This window comes from Agelaius tricolor, unplaced genomic scaffold, assembly GCF_023055355.1.
Source record: "Agelaius tricolor isolate 1412-34295 unplaced genomic scaffold, bAgeTri1.0.p SCAF_7, whole genome shotgun sequence".
NCBI classification, from domain to species: domain Eukaryota; kingdom Metazoa; phylum Chordata; class Aves; order Passeriformes; family Icteridae; genus Agelaius; species Agelaius tricolor.
Window position 1 is genome coordinate 2,568,638 of NW_027269267.1, and position 23,456 is coordinate 2,592,093.

The 23,456-nt window shown below is 35.9% G+C and overlaps 1 protein-coding gene and 1 long non-coding RNA gene across 5 annotated transcripts in view; one reads left to right on the top strand and one right to left on the bottom strand.

Moving 5' to 3' along the window:
• The window catches only part of TTC3 (tetratricopeptide repeat domain 3), an 84,788-nt gene that overhangs the window by 6,717 nt on the left and 54,615 nt on the right, over positions 1-23,456 (top strand). For all 4 annotated transcript variants that reach the window (XM_071430122.1, XM_071430120.1, XM_071430121.1 and 1 more), the window contains exons 4-14: positions 1,592-1,724; positions 6,429-6,513; positions 8,285-8,338; positions 8,853-8,976; positions 11,553-11,638; positions 12,443-12,537; positions 17,182-17,244; positions 19,285-19,339; positions 19,970-20,132; positions 20,213-20,258; positions 22,858-22,984. In XM_071430122.1, the coding sequence (XP_071286223.1) occupies positions 1,592-1,724; positions 6,429-6,513; positions 8,285-8,338; positions 8,853-8,976; positions 11,553-11,638; positions 12,443-12,537; positions 17,182-17,244; positions 19,285-19,339; positions 19,970-20,132; positions 20,213-20,258; positions 22,858-22,984 (1,031 nt within the window). The remainder of the gene's footprint in view (positions 1-1,591; positions 1,725-6,428; positions 6,514-8,284; positions 8,339-8,852; positions 8,977-11,552; positions 11,639-12,442; positions 12,538-17,181; positions 17,245-19,284; positions 19,340-19,969; positions 20,133-20,212; positions 20,259-22,857; positions 22,985-23,456) is intronic.
• Positions 524-2,264, bottom strand: LOC139591506 (uncharacterized). The gene is made up of 2 exons (XR_011679658.1): positions 1,839-2,264; positions 524-1,770 (listed from the first exon to the last, which is right to left on the bottom strand). It is a non-coding gene; the product is annotated as an uncharacterized lncRNA (long non-coding RNA).

The following is a 23,456-nucleotide window of genomic DNA, read 5'->3' on the forward strand; positions in this document are numbered from 1 at the left end:
AAATTTTATGAAATATATTAATTAATTAATTACTTTAATATTTATTGGTATTTATTTGGTATTTATAATGCCTGAAATAATGATTGATTTTAATATTTATTGGCATTTTGGAATGCCTGAATTAATCCTTCATTTTATTATTTATTCGTATTTATATACCAATATATTAAATTTTATTAAATATATTAATTAATTAATTAATTACTTTGAATATTTATTGGTATTTATTTGGTATTTATAATGCCTGAAATAATGATTGATTTTAATGTTTATTGGCACTTTGGAATGCCTGAATTCATCCTTTATTTTAATATTTATTGGTACTTTATAATGCCTGAAATAATGATTGATTTTCATGTTTATTGGCACTTTGGAATGCCTGAATTCATCCTTTATTTTAATATTACTGGCACCTTGGAATGCCTGAATACATCCTTTATTTTAATATTTATTGTTTCTTTGGAATGCCTGAATTCATCCTTTATTTTATTATTTATTGGTATTTATATACCAGTATATTAAATTTTATTTATTTATTTATTTATTTATTTATTTATTTATTTATTTGTTTATTTGTTTATTTGTTTATTTATTTTTATATTTATTGGTACTTTGGAATGCCTGAAATAATGATTGATTTCAGTGTTTATTGGCATTTTGGAATGCCTGAATTAATCCTTTATTTTATTATTTATTGGTATTTATATAGCAATATATTAAATTTTATGAAATATATTAATTAATTAATTACTTTAATATTTATTGGTATTTATTTGGTATTTATAATGCCTGAAATAATGATTGATTTTAATGTTTATTGGCACTTTGGAATGCCTGAATTAATCCTTTATTTTAATATTTATTGGTACTTTATAATGACTGAAATCATGATTGATTTTGGTATTTATTGGTATTTTTTTGGTATTTATAATGCCTGAAATAATGATTGATTTTGGTATTTATTGGCACTTTGGAATGCCTGAATTAATCCTTTATTTTATTATTTATTGGTATTTATATACCAACATATTAAATTTTATTTATTTATTTATTTGTTTATTTATTTATTTTTATATTTATTGGTATTTATAATGCTTGAAATAATGATTGATTTTGGTATTTACTGGTACTTTACAATGCCTGAAATAATGATTGATTTTGGTATTTACTGGCACTTTGGAATGCCTGAATTCATCCTTTATTTTAATATTTATTGGTATTTATATAGCAATATATTAAATTTTATTTATTTATTTATTTGGTATTTATAATGCCTGAAATAATGATTGATTTTGGTATTTATTGGTACCTTGGAAATTCATGAAATAATGATTGATTTTAATGTTTATTGGCACTTTGGAATGCCTGAATTCATCCTTTATTTTAATATTTATTGGCACCTTGGAATGCCTGAATTCCTCCTTTATTTTAATATTAATTGGTAATTCATAATGCCTGAAATAATGATGGATTTTGGTATTTACTGGCACTTTGGAATTCCTGTAATAATGATTGATTTTGGTATTTTCTGGCCCTTTGGACTGCCTGAATTCACCCAGGAATTCCCATTTCTTTTATTTTGCCCTCCCAGGAGTGGATCCCTGTGAGGTGTGGTGCAGCAAACCCGTGGAAAAATTGAGGGAAATTTGCAACGTGATCAAAATCAGGATTTTCTGGTGTGCTCTCTTCACCAGGGAAAGCACTTCCTTTGTGGACACCTTCTGGTGAGAATCCCCAATTCCTGAGGGCATTTCCCTGCAAACCTTCCCACTTTTCCAAGGGCATTTCCCTGCAAATCCTGCACTTCTCCAAGGGCATTTCCCTCCAAACCCTCCCACTTTTCCAAGGGCATTTCCCTCCAAACCTTCCCACTTTTCCAAGGGCATTTCCCTCCAAACCCTCCCACTTTTCCAAGGGCATTTCCCTCCAAACCCTCCCACTTTTCCAAGGGCATTTCCCTCCAAACCCTCCCACTTCTCCAAGGGCATTTCCCTCCAAACCCTCCCACTTTTCCAAGGGCATTTCCCTCCCAATCCTTCACTTTTCCAAGGGCATTTCCCTCCCAATCCTCCACTTTTCCAAGGGCATTTCCCTCCCAATCCTTCACTTTTCCAAGGGCATTTCCCTCCCAATCCTCCACTTTTCCAAGGGCATTTCCCTCCCAATCCTCCACTTTTCCAAGGGCATTTCCCTCCCAATCCTCCACTTTTCCAAGGGCATTTCCCTCCAAACCCTCCCACTTTTCCAAGGGCATTTCCCTCCCAATCCTCCACTTTTCCAAGTGCATTTCCCTGCAAACCCTCCACTTTTCCAAGGGCATTTCCCTCCAAACTCTCCCACTTTTCCAAGGGCATTTCCCACCAAACCCTCCCACTTTTCCAAGGGCATTTCCCTCCAAACCCTCCACTTTTCCAAGGGCATTTCCCTCCCAATCCTTCACTTTTCCAAGGGCATTTCCCTCCCAATCCTCCACTTTTCCAAGGGCATTTCCCTCCCAATCCTCCACTTTTCCAAGGGCATTTCCCTCCCAATCCTCCACTTTTCCAAGGGCATTTCCCTCCAAACCCTCCCACTTTTCCAAGGGCATTTCCCTCCCAATCCTCCACTTTTCCAAGTGCATTTCCCTGCAAACCCTCCCACTTTTCCAAGGGCATTTCCCTCCTATTCCTGCACTTTTCCAAGGGAATTTCCCTCCCAATCCTCCACTTTTCCAAGGGCATTTTCCTCCCAATCCTCCCACTTTCCCAAGGGCATTTCCCTGCAAATCCTCCACAATTCCTGAGGGCATTTCCCTGCAAACCTTCCCACTTTTCCAAGGGCATTTCCCTGCAAATCCTGCACTTCTCCAAGGGCATTTCCCTCCAAACCCTCCCACTTTTCCAAGGGCATTTCCCTCCAAACCTTCCCACTTTTCCAAGGGCATTTCCCTCCAAACCCTCCCACTTTTCCAAGGGCATTTCCCTCCAAACCCTCCCACTTTTCCAAGGGCATTTCCCTCCCAATCCTTCACTTTTCCAAGGGCATTTCCCTCCCAATCCTCCACTTTTCCAAGTGCATTTCCCTGCAAACTCTCCCACTTTTCCAAGGGCATTTCCCTCCAAACTCTCCCACTTTTCCAAGGGCATTTCCCACCAAACCCTCCCACTTTTCCAAGGGCATTTCCCTCCAAACCCTCCACTTTTCCAAGGGCATTTCCCTCCCAATCCTTCACTTTTCCAAGGGCATTTCCCTCCCAATCCTCCACTTTTCCAAGGGCATTTCCCTCCCAATCCTCCACTTTTCCAAGGGCATTTCCCTCCCAATCCTCCACTTTTCCAAGGGCATTTCCCTCCAAACCCTCCCACTTTTCCAAGGGCATTTCCCTCCCAATCCTCCACTTTTCCAAGTGCATTTCCCTGCAAACCCTCCCACTTTTCCAAGGGCATTTCCCTCCTATTCCTGCACTTTTCCAAGGGAATTTCCCTCCCAATCCTCCACTTTTCCAAGGGCATTTTCCTCCCAATCCTCCCACTTTCCCAAGGGCATTTCCCTGCAAATCCTCCACAATTCCTGAGGGCATTTCCCTGCAAACCTTCCCACTTTTCCAAGGGCATTTCCCTCCCAATCCTCCCCTTTTCCAAGGGCATTTCCCTCCCAATCCTCCACTTTTCCAAGGGCGTTTCCCTCCAAACTCTCCCACTTTTCCTTGTTCCTGGGAAAATTCCATGGGTACTTCCAGTGAGGCTCCAACTGGTGCAGAAATGTTGGACTTGGTTGAGGTCAGAAGTTCTTGAATCCACAGGAAAAAAATTAAAAAATTAAGATGGATTTTCTGAAGTTTGGAAACTTGGGGATTTTGCAATCTTTGGGATTTTGGAGTTTGCAGTCTTGGGGATTTTGGAACTTTGGGCATTTTGGAGTTTGGAATCTCTGGGATCCTGGAGTTTTGGGATCTTTGGGACTTTGGAGTTTGGGATCTTGGGGATTTTGGAGTTTGGAATCTTGGGGATTTTGGAGTTTGGAATCCTTTGGGGATTTTGGAGTTTGGAATCCTTTGGGGATTTTGGAGTTTGGAAACCTTTGGGGATTTTGGAGTTTGGAAACCTTTGGGGATTTTGGAGTTTGGAAACCTTTGGGGATTTTGGAGTTTGGAAACCTTTGGGGATTTTTGAGTTTTGGGACCTTTGGGGATTTTTGAGTTTGGGAACCTTTGGGGATTTTTGAGTTTGGGAACCTTTGGGGATTTTTGAGTTTGGGAACTGTCCTAGGGTGACGTTATGATGCTTGTATCCCCATTCATGTGTTCTGTTCTAGTAGTACTAGAAGTGGGAAATGTTTCATCAGGTCATCGGGTGTAATCCTTCTGTAAGCCACAAAGGTCCTTCAGGGAAAAGGACTCAACATTTGCATCTGGTCTTGTACCGGCTGCTTTGACTCCTGATTTTATGTCAGGAAGCACTGAGGTTCCTTCTGCTGCATCATCATCATCATCATCATCCACTGGTCCATTGGTCTTGTCCGTGCATTTCCCACTTCTGGTACTGGTAGCAGCAGCCATTGGTTTAGCTGCTGGCTTAGGCTCACTATCTGGTTTGGCTGCTGGCTTTGAGCCTGTGGTGTTGGCTGCAGCCTGAGTGACTGGGACAGCTGCTGATTTATCTCCCTGCCCCCCTGCCTCTGTCTGCTGTCCTACAGTCTCCAACAGAGTGCGATAAGCATATGCCAGGGCCCAGCTCACTGCAATGCCCTTTCTCTCCTTAGGCTCATCCTGGTATTTCTCTTTCAGATATTTCCCCCCTCAGCTGGGTTCTGAATTTGTTCATGGGGAAAATCCCAGACTATAGGGTCAGAGAATTCCTTCAGGATGTGGCCCATTTCCTCCCATTTCCCACACCGCTCAGGATGTTCCACGCCTGGGTCTACTCCTGAGTCAGGGGTCTCATCAGCCCGTCTAGAAATCTCAGCCCTCATTCTGGAGAAGCAGCAGACTGTATAGAGGAAGGTTACCAGATTGAATACAAGAAAGATGGTTTCTCTAACATTCAGGGGAAACTGAACATCCTTCACTACTGATGCAACCGATTCATAGGAGAAGGAAAGCAAAGGCTGAAAAGCCTCATTCCCTGCTGCTCCTCCTCTAACAAACTGGGTGCATAACCATAGCCAGGAACCATTCATACCTGGAGCAGACCCCAACATGTTTATAAACTCCTTACAAATCATTGCCATCAAGCCCAGCAGGATAGCTATTCTGGTCACTGCCCCTCTGCTGTAAAAACTACGTATGAGGGACAATACTAGAACTATTTCAGGATAGGAAAATAAACCTAGGGACCACAGAGGTATTAAAATCTCGAAAAACCCTAGGGACCAGAAGCACATGCAAGCCTTCATCCCAACACTCATCATGAATTCAAAAAGCATGGCTATTAACTGCTTCAAACAGAGAGTAATGGCAACCAAAATACCCACAAAACAGGGTTTTTCCACTCACTCTCTTGAGCCCCGCGTTGGGCGCCAAGATTTTGTCGAGGTTTAGGGCAAATTTGGAGGAGAATTTCCAAATTAGGGCCCCTCCAGAAAGCAAACCCACACACCCCCTCCCCCCAGCTGGTTCGGGAAGGATTCCTCAGAGAGGAGTGGAAAGAACCTGTTTATTTAATAGGCACAGCACCCCCCAGCACACAAAATGAACAATACCGGATGGCACCGCTCTGAAAAAGATGACAAATTCAGAAAGTCTCTCTCTGGGGGTGGTCACTCTGGTCTCAGTCCCTCCGGCGCTGGGGCTGCTGCTGCAGGCCACAAGGTGCAGGATCTTGGTGTTTCCCAGGTCCCAGTCCGGAGCAGGTTCGAAGTGATCAGAAAAAGGAAAGGAGAAACCGTCCAGGAAGAAATTGGACAGTTTAGCTGAATTAGCTAAAGAGCAAAAGCAAGCAGAAGCGAAGCAAGCAAGAGCGAGAGAGCAAAAGCAGAAAGCAAAAGCAGCAAAAGCCAAAGCTGCAGTGTCTGTGTCCCGGCCAGGCTGATAAGAAAACCAAAACAAAACTTTCCCTCTTCAGAGCCGGTCTTAAAGGTACAGAACATAATATCCAACCTTCACAGAACACATGAATGGGGATACAAGCATCATAACCTCACCCTAGGACAGGAACCTTTGGCGATTTTGGAGTTTGGGAACCTTTGGGAGTCTGGGAAGCTGAAATTTGGGGAGTATTTCAGTATTTTTGTAGATGCTGACATTTCAAAAGCAGCAAAATTTTCCATCTCTTCTTCTTTTAATGATTATTATTTTTCTCCTTCCTCCTCTGAAGGGCTGGACGTGAATTTTTAAACATTTTCAGATCTAATCCCTCTAAATATTCATAATTCAGAGCCTGTCACAGCTTGGTGTTTGTCTAAATAACAATTCCTTCTGTTAAATAATAATTCCTTCTGTTTTCCAACAGTTTGATGTTCCTGGACTGGAACATGAAGAAAGTTTATGAGTTCAATGTTATGGAAGACCTTGCTGATTTAATTAAAAAAGTTGTTGTAAGTCCTGGATTTTAAATTTCAAATTTCAAAATTTTCAAAATTAATTAAAGATTAATTTTTTTCTTTTCAAATTTAATTTTAAATTAATTACAATTAATTAAATCTGTCCCTTAAGCATCATCTAATCCTGAATTAGACATTTCCTTTTGCTGAAGTGAAGACATAATTATCAATTATTTGATAATTAGGAAATTGTGGCTTTATTCCAGATGGGATCATGTAGGAAATATTTGCAGTCAGAAATGAAGTTGGTGGATGAATGACTTAAATAATTTTTTTTTCCCTTATTTCAACAAACAATATTTTAAATTTGCTTTTGCTGACTTAGAAACAGAATAATGGAGAGGAGGACGTGAGGAATTTGTTCCATTTGTTGTGGGTTTTATTTTAAATTTCGGTAATAAAACATTTCTTACTTTATTTCTTGAAATTGTGTGTCCAACCCCAAGCTGCATATTTTATTTTATAAATTTGGTGTATTTTATTTTATGAATTTAGGTGCATTTTATTTTATGAATTTAGGTGTATTTTATTTTATGAATTTAGGTGTATTTTTTATTTTATGAATTTAGGTGTATTTTATTTTATGAATTTAGGTGTATTTTATTTTATAAATTTAGGCACATTTTATTTTATGAATTTAGGTGTATTTCATTTTATGAATTTAGGTGTATTTTATTTTATGAATTTAGGTGCATTTTATTTTATAAATTTAGGTGCATTTTATTTTATAAATTTAGGCGTATTTTATTTTATCAATTTAGGTGTATTTTATTTTATGAATTTAGGTGTATTTTATTTTATGAATATAGGTGTATTTTATTTTATGAATTTAGGTGTATTTTATTTTATGAATATAGGTGTATTTTATTTTATGAATTTAGGTGTATTTTATTTTATGAATTTAGGTGTATTTTATTTTATGAATATAGGTGTATTTTATTTTATGAATTTAGGTGTATTTTATTTTATGAATTTAGGTGTATTTTATAAATTAGGTGTATTTTATTTTATAAATTTAGTTGTATTTTATTTTATGAATTTAGGTGTATTTTATTTTATGAATATAGGTGTATTTTATTTTATGAATTTAGGTGTATTTTATTTTATGAATTTAGGTGTATTTTATTTTATAAATATAGGTGTATTTTATTTTATGAATTTAGGTGTATTTTATAAATTAGGTGTATTTTATTTTATAAATTTAGTTGTATTTTATTTTATGAATTTAGGTGTATTTTATAAATTTAGGTGTATTTTATTTTATAAATTTAGGTGTATTTTATTTTATGAATTTAGGTGTACTTTATTTTATAAATTTACATGTACTTTATTTTATAAATTTAGGTGTATTTTTTATTTTATAAATTTAGGTGTATTTTTTATTTTATGAATTTAGGTGTATTTTATTTTATGAATATAGCTATAACACTTTTCTTATTTAATTTCTCTTCATTTTCTGGTTGTAGATCCAAGAGTAGAGGAGATGTGGAGGAGCAGATTTTGGGGTGTCTCAGCTTTGGGGTTCTTTGGGGTTTTGGGAGCTGCACAAGGGCTCCAAGGGGCAGAATTTCCTCAGCAGATCTCACAGGAATCCTCTCTGCTCATTTATTTTTCAACAAAAATCAGGAATGCAGCTGCCCAAGGGATGGTGGATTCCAGCAGAACAGGAAATGTCACTGAGCTGCACCTGAGCAGGCAGAAATTCCAATTATCTCCTCTCAAAAATTGATTTTTAATTTGGTTTTTTTTTTTATCCTTGTTGCAGAACATCCCCCATTTCATCAGTGGCATCCTGAGGATTGGCACTGGGATAGAAAATGTGAGTTTCTGGAATGGTTTGGGAGATTCTGTCATTAATTTCAGTCATCACAAGGAGTGAATGGGAATCACAAGGAATTTCTGGCCTCTGGAGAAGGGAGAAAGGGAAGTTTCTAAACCAAATTTGAGGGGGTTTTTATTATTTTCTTTAATAAGTTCAATCAATCATCACAAGAAAGTTTCTAAATCAAATTTTCAGGGGTTTTATTTTTTAATAATTTCAGTCATTACAAGAATGTTTCTAAACAATTTTTTCAGATTTTTTGTTATTTTTCAATCATTTCAAAAGCTTCTAAATGAAATTCCACCATTTGAATTCTTCCTGTTGCAAGTCCGCTCTGATTTTGTGGCTGTGCTGTGCTGGAGCTCTCGGGATAATTCAAATATTTGTATTTATTTGCTGCTGTCCGTTTGAAAATCAGCTGAACAGAGGCAGAGGGAAGAGCCCCAAGGCTTTGCTGTGCCAGTTCATGACTTTGCCTCGATTTTCTGTGGTTTTTCCCCAATTGCACCAGGGTCAGTTCCACCTTGGAGAGGCGCTGGACTGGGTCAGGTGTGTGGGGGACTCCAGCATGCTGCAGGACCTGGAGCAGATGGGCGACTTTGGCAGGGTCATCCTGGCCATGTTCTTCTCTGAGTGTGAGTGGGCACCCTGCAGAGGGCCAAAAATGGGGGAAAAATATCACTGTTCTCTTCTGAAAAGCATGAAATCATGGCTGCTTTTATTGCCATCCCGCGCTTCTCCAAGGGCATTTCCCTCCCAACCCTCCACTTCTCCAAGGGCATTTCCCTCCAAACCCTCCCACTTTTCCAAGGGCATTTCCCTCCAAACCCTCCCACTTCTCCAAGGGCATTTCCCTCCAAACCCTCCCACTTTTCCAAGGGCATTTCCCTGCAAATCCTCCACTTTTCCAAGGGCATTTCCCTCCAAACCCTCCACTTTTCCAAGGGCATTTCCCTCCAAACCCTCCCACTTTTCCAAGGGCATTTCCCTCCAAACCCTCCACTTTTCCAAGGGCATTTCCCTCCCAATCCTCCACTTTTCCAAGGGCATTTCCCTCCAAACCCTCCACTTTTCCAAGGGCATTTCCCTCCAAACCCTCCACTTTTCCAAAGGCTTTTCCCTCCCAATCCTCCACTTTTCCAAGGGCATTTCCCTCCAAACCCTCCCACTTTTCCTAAGGGCATTTCCCTCCCAATCCTCCACTTTTCCAAGGGCATTTCCCTCCAAACCCTCCCACTTCTCCAAGGGCATTTCCCTCCCAATCCTCCACTTTTCCAAGGGCATTTCCCTCCAAACCCTCCCACTTTTCCAAGGGCATTTCCCTCCCAATCCTCCACTTTTCCAAGGGCATTTCCCTCCCAATCCTCCACTTTTCCAAGGGCATTTCCCTCCCAATCCTCCACTTTTCCAAGGGCATTTCCCTCCCAATCCTCCACTTTTCCAAGGGCATTTCCCTCCCAATCCTCCACTTTTCCAAGGGCATTTCCCTCCAAACCCTCCACTTTTCCAAGGGCATTTCCCTCCAAACCCTCCCACTTCTCCAAGGGCATTTCCCTCCAAACCCTCCACTTTTCCAAGGGCATTTCCCTCCAAACCCTCCCACTTCTCCAAGGGCATTTCCCTCCCAATCCTGCACTTTTCCAAGGGCATTTCCCTCCAAACCCTCCACTTTTCCAAGGGCATTTCCCTCCCAATCCTACACTTTTCCAAGGGCATTTCCCTCCAAACCCTCCCACTTTTCCAAGGGCATTTCCCTCCAAACCCTCCACTTTTCCAAGGGCATTTCCCTCCAAACCCTCCACTTTCTCCACTAGGAAATTATTTTTATTGTCATTATAATTATCGTTAGCATTATTATATTTTATCATATGTTAATATATAATATATAATTCTATATAATTTAATATATGTATAGCCTATATTATATAATATATAATTATATAATATTTTACAATTATATATAATTATGATTTACAATATATGTTCTATAATTGTATATAATTATAGAATAGATATCAATAATAGTGATTATTTATAGTATATATATTGTATATTCTATTATATACATAGTATATATATTGTATATACTATATTGTATATTGTATATATACTACATTGTATATAGTATATATATTGTATATACTATTATATATAGTATATGTATTGTATATACTATTATATATAATTCTATAAAAATATAATTTTATTATAATTCTATGTAATTGTATTATTATATATAATTCTATAAAAATATAATTTTATTATAATTCTATGTAATTGTATTATTATATATAATTCTATAAAAATATAATTTTATTATACTTTCATGTAATTATATAATTATATATTAAGTATAATTTTATTATACTTTTATGTAATTGTATAATTATATATATACTTATATAAAATTATAATCTTATTATAATTTTATGTAATTATATATATCATATATATAATTCATATCGAATTTATTATATATTGTCATTTATACAATATATATAATGTAGATTATAAAAATTGTATAATATATAATATGTTATATATTGTATATTATGTAGGATATCTAAATATATATATTTATGTTTATATATTTATTTTATATATAATGTATTTATATATTATATATAATTTTTATATATTTTTATGTAATTATGGCAATTAGGTATAATTTATAATATAATAATGACAATGACAATAATAATAGTGATGATAATAATAATGGTAATATAATAATAACAATAGCAATAACAATAATAATAATAATAACAATGATGATGATTTGGGCTGCTCCTGTTGCTGAATTTGTTGCAGATTTTGGGAGCAGGCAGGAGCAGAGCAGGACTTTTAGTGGAATTTTTTTAGTGGGAATTTTTTTTTAGTGGGAATTTTTTTTAGTGGGATTTTTTTTTTTAGTGGGAATTTTTTTTGGTGGGATTTTTTTTTTTAGTGGGATTTTTTTTTAGTGGGATTTTTTTTAGTGGGATTTTTTTTTAGTGGGATTTTTTTTAGTGGGAATTTTTTTAGTGGGATTTTTTTTTAGTGGGATTTTTTTTTAGTGGGATTTTTTTTTAGTGGGATTTTTTTTTAGTGGGATTTTTTTTTAGTGGGGATTTTTTTTTAGTGGGATTTTTTTTAGTGGGATTTTTTTTAGTGGGAATTTTTTCAGTGGGAATTTCTTCACCCTCCTTGCTCCCCTGAATTTCCTCCCCAGGGAAACGTTACATCACCAAGGTGGCACTGGAGGATTATGATTTAGTGGCAGAACTCCGAGCTCGGACCTGTGAGAGCTCCAGGAAGGTGAGAAAAGCTCTCAGGGTCTGTTTGGGGCATTTTTAGGGGGGTTCTGACTGTTAAAAAAACCCAATTATTGAAGAGAAATATTTCAAAAGTTCGAGTGTTCAATTCTGACATCAAAAATTCCCTTTACTACATGAAATAATGACTTTTACACTGCTGGATTCAAGGAGTTTATCCACTGAACTCCTTCAATTCAGCAGTGTAATAATGGGCATTATTTCATGTAAGTGGGGCCAGAACAGAAAATGTGGTGGCCAAAATGTGGTGGCCAAAATGTGGTGGCCAAAATGTGGTGGATAAAATTTGGTGGATAAAATTTGGTGGATAAATTTTCTGTTCCTGGTCCCACTTGCATGAAATAATGACCTTTGCATTGCTGAATTTAATGAGTTTAGTGCATAAATTTTCTGTTCCTGGTCCCACTTACATGAAATAATGACCTTTATACTGCTGAATTTAAGGAGTTTAGTGCACAAATTGTTTTTTCCCTGTCCCACTTAGATGAAATAATGACTTTTACACCGCTGAATTAAATGAATTTGGTGCATAAATTGGTTTTTCCCTGTCCCACTTAGATGAAATGATGACTTTTACACTGCTGAATTAAATGAATTTGGTGCATAAATTGGTTTTTCCCTGTCCCACTTAGATGAAATGATGAAATGATGACTTTTACACCGCTGAATTAAATGAATTTGGTGCATAAATTGGTTTTTCCCTGTCCCACTTAGATGAAATGATGACTTTTACACTGCTGAATTGAATGAATTTGGTGCATAAATTGGTTTTTTCCTGGTCCCACAGAAGAGTGAAGCCATGAAGCAGAAAGGAAATACAGAATTTTCCCAGGGAGCCCTGGGCTCTGCCATCATGTCCTACACCAAAGCCATCGAGTTATGGTAAGAACTGAGCTCAGCTTCTTCCATTTTCTCCTCATTTTGTGCAATTTTGCATCAGCCACTTGAATTAGAGGCCAAATGATGCCTAATTTTTAAAAAAAGCCCTCTAACCCATTTTAATTCTATTTTTTTAGTTGGTTTTTTTCTGCTCCAAAAGTCCTTTTAGGGCTTCAAATGGCCAAGAAGAAGAGGAGCAAGCTTGCAAGAAAAATAAATTATTTTAATATGGATAATTTTAATTTTAAATGAATTCTTCCAATAATTTAAAAATTCTTTAATTCTTTGGTGTGGACAACCAAGAGCAGCCACTTTGGGTGTTTTCCCTCAAAATGCTCTTGCAAATGTTGCCAATATTTATCATTATTTCTCTTTATTCCCATGATGCAAAAGCAGCAAAGAGCAAATATTTCCCTGCCTGTTCTTGGCAGCTCTCAGGCTTTGTTTCCTTTTGAAACCTTTGTTCAGTTTCTTCCTGAAAGGCTCTGGAGAAGGGAGAAAGGGATGAAATGGGAATTTTTAGGGCATTTTTCCCCTTCCCTTGGAATGTCAGCAGGGTTGGTGTGTTCACCATTGGTGCTGTGCTCATGAAAATGCTGATTTTACTCATCCAGGTGGCCCTAAAATGCAGGAAAATTGATAAAATCCCACTTTCCACAAAACCCCCTTGTGCCAAGAGTTGGATTTTTTCATATTTTGAACTCTGCAGCTTTACAATTATGCCCTGCAAAGGATCAGGATTTTTGATTTATTTCCCCTCCCTTTTATCTACACCAACATCTCATCATGTACAATTCAATTTAATCCATTCATTTCCAATACTCTGGGAATAAATCCATTTGAATGCCCATAAATGCCCCATGGCAGGAGGGGTTTTGGTCCCACATTTGAGCTGATTTCACCTTCTTGCAAAACTGTGGCAAGGCCAGGAAGGGAAAAGCAGAACTGGGTGGAAAAACAGGAAATCCTGGGGCTGGTGCACAGGAAGTCATATGGGTTCCAGGAGCTGCAGGGCTGGGCTGCTTCTAACAGCAGCATGAGAATAATTGGAATTAATGGCCCCAGAACTTGCAAATGATCCCACAATTCTGATGAACATTCCCATATAAACCCACAGGGTTTTCTGTGTGGAGTTTTTGCAGGCAAATCTGATGAAAATTCAGTTATTTCTTCTTCTTTGCAAGCAAATCTGGTGAAAATTCAAATTTTTTCCTTCTCCTTAAGGTTTTCAGTAGGAATAGCCATGATTAACTCTGAGCTGGCTGAGAATAATTTGAATTAATTGGAAGTTGCATTGATGGCCCCAAAACTTGCAAATGATCCCACAATTACAATGAACATTCCCATATAAACCCATATTTCTCTGTGGAGTTTTTGCAGGGAAATCTGGTGAAAATTCAACTTTTTTCTCCGCCTTTGCAGGCAAATCTGGTGAAAATACCATTTTTTCCTCTCCTTACAGTTTTCAATAGCAATAGCTATTACTAACTCTGAGTTGGCTGAGAATAATTTGAATTAATAGGAAGTTGCATTGATGGCCCCAAAACTTAAAATGATCCCACAATTCTAATGAACATTCCCATTTAAACCCATATTTCTGTGTGGAGTTTTTGCAGGGAAATCTGATGAAAAATTCAATTTTTTCTTATCCTTTGCAGGCAGATCTGGTGAAAATCCCATTTTTTTCCTTCTCCTTAAGGTTTTCAGTAAGAATAGCCATGATTGACTCTGAGCTGGCTGAGAATAATTTGAATTGATTGGAAGTTGCATTAATGGCCCCAAAACTTAGAAATGATCCCACAATTATAATGAACATTCCCATATAAAGCCATATTTCTCTGTGGAGTTTTTTTCAGGCAGATCTGGTGAAAATTCAATTTTTTTCTCCTCCTTTGCAGGCAAATATGGTGAAAATACCATTTTTTCCTCTCCTTACAGTTTACAATAGCCATTATTAACTCTGAGTTGGCTGAGAATAATTTGCATTAATAGGAAGTTGCATGAATGGCCCCAAAACTTAAAATGATCCCACAATTCTAATGAACATTGCCATGCAAACCAATGGGGTTTTCTGTGTGGAATTTTTTCAGTCAGATCTGGTAAAAATCCATTTTTTTTCCTTCTCCTTAGGGATTTCAATAGGAATAACCATTATTAACTAATTGGAAGTTGCATTAATGGCCCCAATCTTATATATGATTCCCCAATTCTAATGAATATTCCCAGTGACAACTTGTAAACCCATGGGGTTTTCTGTGTGGAGTTCTTGCAGGCAAATCTGGTGAAAATCCCTTTTTATATTTTTCTTCTTAGGGATTTCAGTAGGAATAGTCCTTATTAACTAATTGGGAGTTGCATGAATGGCCCCAAAATTTACAAATGATCCCACAATTACAATGAACATTCCCATATAAACCCATGGGGTTTTCTGTGTGGAGGTTTTGCAGGCAAATCTGGTGAAAAATTCAATTTTTCCATCTCCTTAGGGTTTTCAATAGGAATAACCATGATTAACTCTGAGCTGGCTGAGAATAATTTGAATTAATTGGAAGTTGCATTAATGGCCCCAAAACCTAGAAATGATTCCACAATTACAATGAACATTCCCATATAAACCCATGGGAGTTTCTGTGTGGAGTTTTTGCAGGCAAATCTGGTGAAAATCCCATTTTTTTCCTCCTCCTTAGGGTTTTCAGTAGGAATAACCATTAATAACTCTGAGCTGCTTTTGAAGAGAAGGCTGAGAATAATTTGAATTGATTGGAAGTTGCATTAATGGCCCCAAAATTTACAAATGATCCCACAATTCTAATGAACATTCCCATATAAAGCCATATTTCTCTGTGGAATTTTTTTCAGACAAATCTGGTGAAAATTCAGTTTTTTCTTCTGCTTTGCAAGCAATTCTGGTGAAATTAAATTTTTTCCTTCTCCTTAAGGTTTTCAATAGCAATAGCCATTATTAACTCTGAGTTGGCTGAGAATAATTCAAATTAATAGGAAGTTTGCATTGATGGCCCCAAAACTTACAAATGATCCCACAAGTATGATGAACATTCCCATATAAACCCATGGGAGTTTCTGTGTGGAGTTTTTGCAGGCAAATCTGGTAAAAATTCAATTTTTCCATCTCCTTAGGGTTTTCAATAGGAATAACCATGATTAACTCTGAGCTGGCTGAGAATAATTTGAATTAATTGGAAGTTGCCTTAATAGTCCCAAAATTGCAAATGATCCCACAATTACAATGAACATTCCCATATAAACCCATGGGGTTTTCTGTGTGGAGTTTTTTTCAGGCAAATCTGGTGAAAATTCAATTTTTTCTCCTCCTTTGCAGGCAAATATGGTGAAAATACCATTTTTTCCTCTCCTTACAGTTTTCAATAGGAATAGCCATGATTAACTCTGAGCTGGCTGAGAATAATTTGCATTAATTGGAAGTTGCATCAATAGCTCCAAAACTTAAAATGATCCCACAATTCTAATGAACATTCCCATGCAAACCAATGGGAGTTCCTGTGTGGAGTTTTTGCAGGCAAATCTGGTGAAAAATTCAATTTTTTCTTCACTTTTGCAGGGAAATCTGGTGAAAATCCAAATTTTGTCCCTTCTCCTTAAGGTTTTCAATAGGAATAGCCACTATTAACTCTGAGCTGGCTGAGAATAATTTGAATTGATTGGAAGTTTGCATTGATGGCCCCAAAAGTTACAAATGATCCCACAATTCTAATGAACATTCCCATGCAAACCAATGGGGTTTTCTGTCTGGAATTTTTTCAGTCAGATCTGGTAAAAATCCAATATTTTTCCTTCTCCTTAGGGATTTCAATAGGAATAACCATTATTAACTAATTGGAAGTTGCATTAATGGCCCCAAACCTTATATAAGATTCCCCAATTCTAATGAATATTCCCAGTGACAACTTGTAAACCCATGGGGTTTTCTGTGTGGAGTTCTTGCAGGCAAATCTGGTGAAAATCCCTTTTTATATTTTTCTTCTTAGGGATTTCAGTAGGAATAGTCCTTATTAACTAATTGGGAGTTGCATGAATGGCCCCAAAACTTACAAATGATCCCACAATTACAATGAACATTCCCATATAAACACATAGGGTTTTCTGTGTGGAGTTTTTGCAGGCAAATCTGGTGAAAAATTCAGTTTTTTCTTCTCTTTTGCAAGCAAATCTGGTGAAAATTCAAATTTTTTCCCTTCTCCTTAAGGTTTTCAATAGGAATAACCATGATTAACTCTGAACTGGCTGAGAATAATTTGAATTGATTGGAAGCTACATTGATGGCCCCAAAACTTACAAATGATCCCACAATTACAATGAACATTCCCATTTAAACACATAGGGTTTTCTGTGTGGAATTTTGCAGGCAAATCTGATCAAAATTCAATTTTTTTTCCTTCTCCTTAGGGATTTCAATAGGAATAACCATTATTAACTAATTGGAAGTTGCATTAATGGCCCCAAACCTTAGGAATGATCCCCCAGTTCTAATGAACAAATAAACCCACGGGGTTTTCTGTGTGGGGTTTTTTGCAGGCAGATCTGGTGTAAATCCCATTTTCTCCCTTCTCCCCAGTGATTCCAGTAGCAAGAACCATTATTAACCCTTGATAATGTTATTTTTCCCAGCCCTACCAACCACCTGCTGTATGGGAACCGAGCTCTGTGCTTCATTCTCACCAGGCAGTACGGGTGAGTGACCCCTGGGCTGAGCTGCTTGCAAAAAGGGAATGGATTGGGAATAAATTCCATTTTCTAAAGCCCTAAACGTTGTTCCTGGTTGAGTGGCTGCAGTTGGGGGTGGTTATGGAGCCCTGGAAGGGTTCATGGCCAGGGTGGGTTTGTTCTTGGAGCAGCCTGGGGGTGGTGCAAGGTGGCCCTGCTCAGTTTGGGGTGGAACTGGGGGGATTGGAGGCCCTTTGCCACCCTAAACCATTTCCAGCGTTTGGGAAAAAACCCCAAATCATTCCATAGTTTGGGAAAAAAACCCCAAACCATTCCATAGTTTGGGAAAAAACCCCAAACCATTCCATAGTTTGGGAAAAAAACCCAAACCATTCCATAGTTTGGAAAAAAAACCCAAACCATTCCATAGTTTGGAAAAAAAAAATCCCAAACCATTCCATAGTTTGGGAAAAAACCCAAACCATTTCATAGTTTGGAAAAAACCCCAAACCATTTCATAGTTTGGGAAAAAACCCAAACCATTCCATAGTTTGGAAAAAAAAAACCAAACCATTCCATAGTTTGGGAAAAAAAAACCCAAATCATTTCATAGTTTGAAAAAAAAACCCAAATCATTTCATAGTTTGAAAAAAACCCAAACCATTCCATAGTTTGGGAAAAAAAACCCCAAACCATTCCATAGTTTGGAAAAAAACCCAAACCATTCCATAGTTTGGGAAAAACCTCAAACCATTCCCTAGTTTGGAAAAAACCCAAACTATTCCATAGTTTGAAAAAAACCCCAAACCATTCCATAGTTTGGGAAAAAAAACCCAAACCATTTCATAGTTTGGGAAAAAACCCCAAACCATTCCATAGTTTGGAAAAAAAAAACCCAAACCATTCCATAGTTTGGAAAAAATCCCAAATCATTCCATAGTTTGGAAAACAAAACCCAAACCATTCCATAGTTTGGGAAAAAAACCCCAAACCATTCCATAGTTTGGGAAAAAAACCCCAAACCATTCCATAGTTTGGGAAAAAACCCAAACCATTCCATAGTTTGGAAAAAAAAAACCCAAACCATTCCATAGTTTGGGAAAAAACCCCAAACCATTCCATAGTTTGGGAAAAAACCCCAAACCATTCCATAGTTTGGGAAAAAACCCCAAACCATTCCATAGTTTGGAAAAAAAAAAACCCCAAACCATTCCATAGTTTGGAAAAAAAAAAACCCCAAACCATTTCATAGTTTGGAAAAAAAAAAAACCCCAAACCATTTCATAGTTTGGAAAAAAACCCCAAACCATTCCATAGTTTGGGAAAAAACCCCAAACCATTTCATAATTTCCATATGAGCTGCTGTTCCCTTTTTATTTTATTTTATTTATTCATTAAATTAATTAATTAATTAATTTTTATTTATTTATTTATTTAATTCCATTTTTAATTTTTATATTCTCATATATTAGATTTGTATTTATGGTGGGGTTTTTTGTATTTTTTGTATTTTTATTATTTTGGGGGGTTTTTGGGTTTTTTTTGTGTTTTTTTTTTTTTTTTTTAATTTTTATTTTATTTATGTTATTTTTGTATTTATTTTATTTATTTTTACACCAGCCTGGAGATTTTTAAATATATATGTGTATATTTATTTATTTATTTATTTATAGAAAATATATATATATATATATATATATATATATATATATATATATATATATATATAAATATATAAGATATGTATAATATATAAGATATATACGTATGTATATCTTACATATATATATCTTATATATATACATATTATATTTTATATACATATACTATGTATTATATAGATTTGTTTTATATATTGTATGTTTTATATATTATATATTTATATAATATATAATATATATCAGAATATATAATTATGTATATATATATATATACACACACACATATATATATATATATATATATACACACATATATATATATATATATATAATATTATTTTATAGATATATAACGTATAAAGCTATAAATAACAAATTCCTCTTGTTTCCCCTCCCTTTCTCTCAGGAGAGCTGTCCTAGATGGAAAAAGAGCCATAGTTCTCAAGCCTGACTGGCCAAAGGTTGGTTTCTTGCACATTCCAAAATTTTATTTTATTTTATTTTTTTTTGGCATTTTAGAGCAAGAGGAGAACCCAGAGCTGATTTTTCATGAGTGGACACAGAGCTTTGTGGGCTGAGAATTCTGCCAAGTGCATTTTGCTTGGGTTTTAGGTTTAAAATGTTATTTTGAGGTGCTTGGCATGTGTCAGGACAGAACAAAATGTTTATTATGCTGGGAGTTATCAGAATATTTCAAAAAGTACATTTAGATATATAGAAAACTCCTGGTTAATGGCCAACAGGTATTTGCCAATATTCCTGGCCTGAAGGAGAGTAAACAACAGCTACTTACAACATTGCCAAGTGGCTGAGATTAGAGAAGAAAAAGCAAATTTGCTCTTTTCCAAAGCAGAGAAAGCAAAAAACAAACCCACCCAAATTTCCTTTTTTCCCAATGACTTATCCCCGTTCCAGTCCAAATCTGATTTTTCATCAGCTGACAGCAGCTCACTCTCTGGATTACACAAAATTCACTTTTTTTGCTGCTACTGCAGCAAGATTTCCTATTAAATCCTCCTCTCCTAGGTGTGGCTAAAACCATAAAATCCTGATTTAATTGAATTTTTTTTATATTTTTTCTTTCATCCTAGGGTCACTACCACTACTGCAAAGCCCTGGCCCTGCTGGGCAAGGCTGAGCTGGCCCTGGTGGCCAACGAGAAGGCGCAGGAGCTGTGCCAGAACAGCGCCGAGGGGATCAAGGAGCTCGTCCAGCAGAAGGAGAAACTGAGGCACAGCTGCCAGGACAGCCAGGGTAACCCTGGGATGGCACAGCTGGGTTCTGCTCAGGGAGCTCAGCCTGGTTTTAATTCCTCCTTCTCTGGGTTATTGTAGGGACGGAGCACAAACTGAGGGCGAGGAGGCCTCTGCAAGAGAAAAAGTAAGGGGTTGGTTTGGGGGGAATTTGGGTTGGGTTTTGGTTGGTTTGTGGTTGATTTTTGGTTGATTTTGGTTGATTTTTTGATTGGTTTTTGGTTGGGTTTTTGGTTGGGTTTTTGGTTGGGTTTTTGGTTGGTTTTTGATTGGTTTTTTTTGGTTGAGTTTTGGTTGATTTTTTTTGGTTGATTTTTTGTTGATTTTTGGTTTATTTTTGGGTTGATTTTGCATTGATTTTTGGGTTGATTTTTGGGTTAATTTTTGGTTGATTTTTCGTTGATTTTTTGGTTGAATTTTGGTTGATTTTTCGTTGATTTTTTGGTTGATTTTCGGTTGATTTTTTGGTAGATTTTTGGTTGATTTTTTGGTTGATTTTTGGTTGATTGATTTTTGGTAGATTTTCGGTTGATTTTTCGGTTGATTTTTCGGTGGATTTTCGGTTGATCTTTTGGTTGAATTTTGGTTGATTTTTTGGTTGAATTTTGGTTGATTTTTTGGTTGAATTTTGGTTGATTTTTCGTTGATTTTTCGGTTGATTTTTGGTTGATTTTTCGGTTGATTTTCGGTTGATTTTTTGGTTGAATTTTGGTTGATTTTTTGGTTGAATTTTGGTTGATTTTTCGTTGATTTTTTGTTGATTTTTTGGTTGATTTTTGGGTTGATTTTTCGTTGATTTTTGGTAGATTTTTGGTTGATTTTTGGTAGATTTTTAGTTGATTTTTGGTTGATTTTTGGTTGATTTTTCCATTGATTTTTGGTTGATTTTTGGTTGATTTTTCGTTGATTTTTTCGTTGATTTTTCGTTGATTTTTTTGTTGATTTTTGGTTGATTTTTTGGTTGATTTTTGGTTGAATTTTGGTTGATTTCTCGGTTGATTTTCGGTTGATTTTTTGGTTGAATTTTGGTTGAATTTTGGTTGATTTTTTGGTTGAATTTTGGTTGATTTTTTGGTTGAATTTTGGTTGATTTTTCTTTGATTTTTCGTTGATTTTTTGGTTGAATTTTGGGTTGATTTTTGGTTTATTTTTTGGTGATTTTTTGGTTGATTTTTTGGTTGATTTTTGGTTGATTTTTGGTTGATTTTTTGGTTGATTTTTCGGTGGATTTTTCGGTGGATTTTCGGTTGATTTTTTGGTTGAATTTTGGTTGACTTTTGGTTGATTTTCGTTGATTTTTTGGTTGATTTTGGTTGATTTTCGGTTGATTTTTGGTTGAATTTTTGGTTGATTTTTGGTTGATTTTTGGTTGATTTTTTTGTTGATTTTTTGGTTGATTTTTTGGTTGATTTTTGGTTGATTTTTCAGTTGATTTTTGGTTGGTTGATTTTTTTGTTGGTTTTTTTGTTGATTTTTGGGTTGATTTTCCGTCGATTTTTCCGTCGATTTTTCCGTTGATTTTTCCGTTGATTTTTCGGTTTATTTTTTGGTTGATTTTCGGTTGATTTTTTGGTAGATTTTTCGTTGATTTTTGGTTGATTTTTGGTTGATTTTTCGTGTATTTTTCATTGATTTTTTAAAAATTAGTGATTTTTTTTCATTCATTCTAAATTGATTTTTCATTGATTTTTCATTTATTCTGTTCATTTTTTGTTCCTTTTTCACTGTTTTTTTTATTGATTTTGCATTGATCTTTTAAAAAATTGGCAATATTTTTTGGTTCATTTTAAATTGGTTTTTCATTGATTTTTTTGGTTGATTTTTTCCTTGAATTTCGTTGATTTTTTGTTGATTCTTTAAAAAAATTGACAATGTTTTTTGCTTCATTTGAAATTGATTTTTCATTGATTTTTCATTGATTTTTATTGGCAATTTTTTTGGTTTGTTTTAAATTGATTTTTAATTGATTTTTTGTTGATTTTTTCGTTGATTTTCCATTGATTTTTCATTGATTTAATTCATTGATTTTTAACTGATTTTTAACTGATTCTTTAAAAAAATTGGCTTTTTTTTGGTTCATTTTAAATTGATTTCTTGTTGATTTAATTCATCGATTTAATTCATTGATTTCTAACTGATTTTTAATAGATTTTTAATAGATTTTAAAATAGATTTTTTTAAAAATTATGGTTAAGTGCTACATCATGCAGATACTGCATACATTTTGTTTTCCATCAGGAAATAAAACCAGAATTAATAAATTGGTCAGAAGTGCTGAGGATTTCTATGAACTCTATAAACTTCAGCATCCAAAGCAGTGTGGGGCCAGGGCATTTTTAACAATTAATTCCCATTATTAATTATTTAACATCTAAATAGATAAATTTAATCATTCAGTTCCAATTTTTGTAGAAAATTGAGGTGGTTTTTAAAATTATTTTATTATTATATTGAATGTTTTTATTTGTGGATTTTTTTGCTGTTGCTGCATCTTTGCACAAGTTTGGAGCTGTAAACAAAGCCTGATGAAATCCTTTACGTTTTTATATTTATAATAGATATAAATTATTATTTTACATTCTATATAAATGAATATATGTTATATATCTATGGGATTACACTCCTCTAAGAGGGGTGAGATTAATTTTTATTAATCTGGTTTTTTCATGGTATATTTATCTAAAACATGGGGGAAAACCCAGGAATTCTCTGTTTTTCCACATCAGGGACTGCACTTCCTCAAAATCTGCTCCAGGAACTTCCCAGGAGCAGAAAGGGGCAGAAAAGGAGAGGAAGAGGAGCCAGGATGAGCCCAAACAGCCCCAGGGGGCTGAAAACCAGGAGACAGACAAGGTACAGCTGGAAATTCAGGAATTGCACCTGGGATTGCAGGAATTCCACCTGGGAGTGCAGGAATTCGATCCAGGATTGCAGGAATTGCACCTGGAATTTCAGGAATTCCAGCTGGAACTGGAGAAATTCCACCTGGAGCTTCAGAAATTCCACCTGGAAATGCAGGAATTCCTCCTGGGAACTGCAGGAATTGCACCTGGAGCTGCAGGAATTCCATCTAGAATATCAGGAATTCCTACAGGAATTCCACCTGGAACTGCAGGAATTCCAATTGCAGGAATTCCCTCTGGAGCTTCAGGAATTCCACTTGGAAATGCAGGAATTCCACCTGGAATTGGAGGAATTCGATCCAGGATTGCAGGAATTGCACCTGGAACTGCAGGAATTGCATCTGAAATTACAGGAATTGCACCTGGAATTGCAGAAATTCCACCTGGAAGTGCAGGAAAAAAAAAAATTCCACCTGGAATTA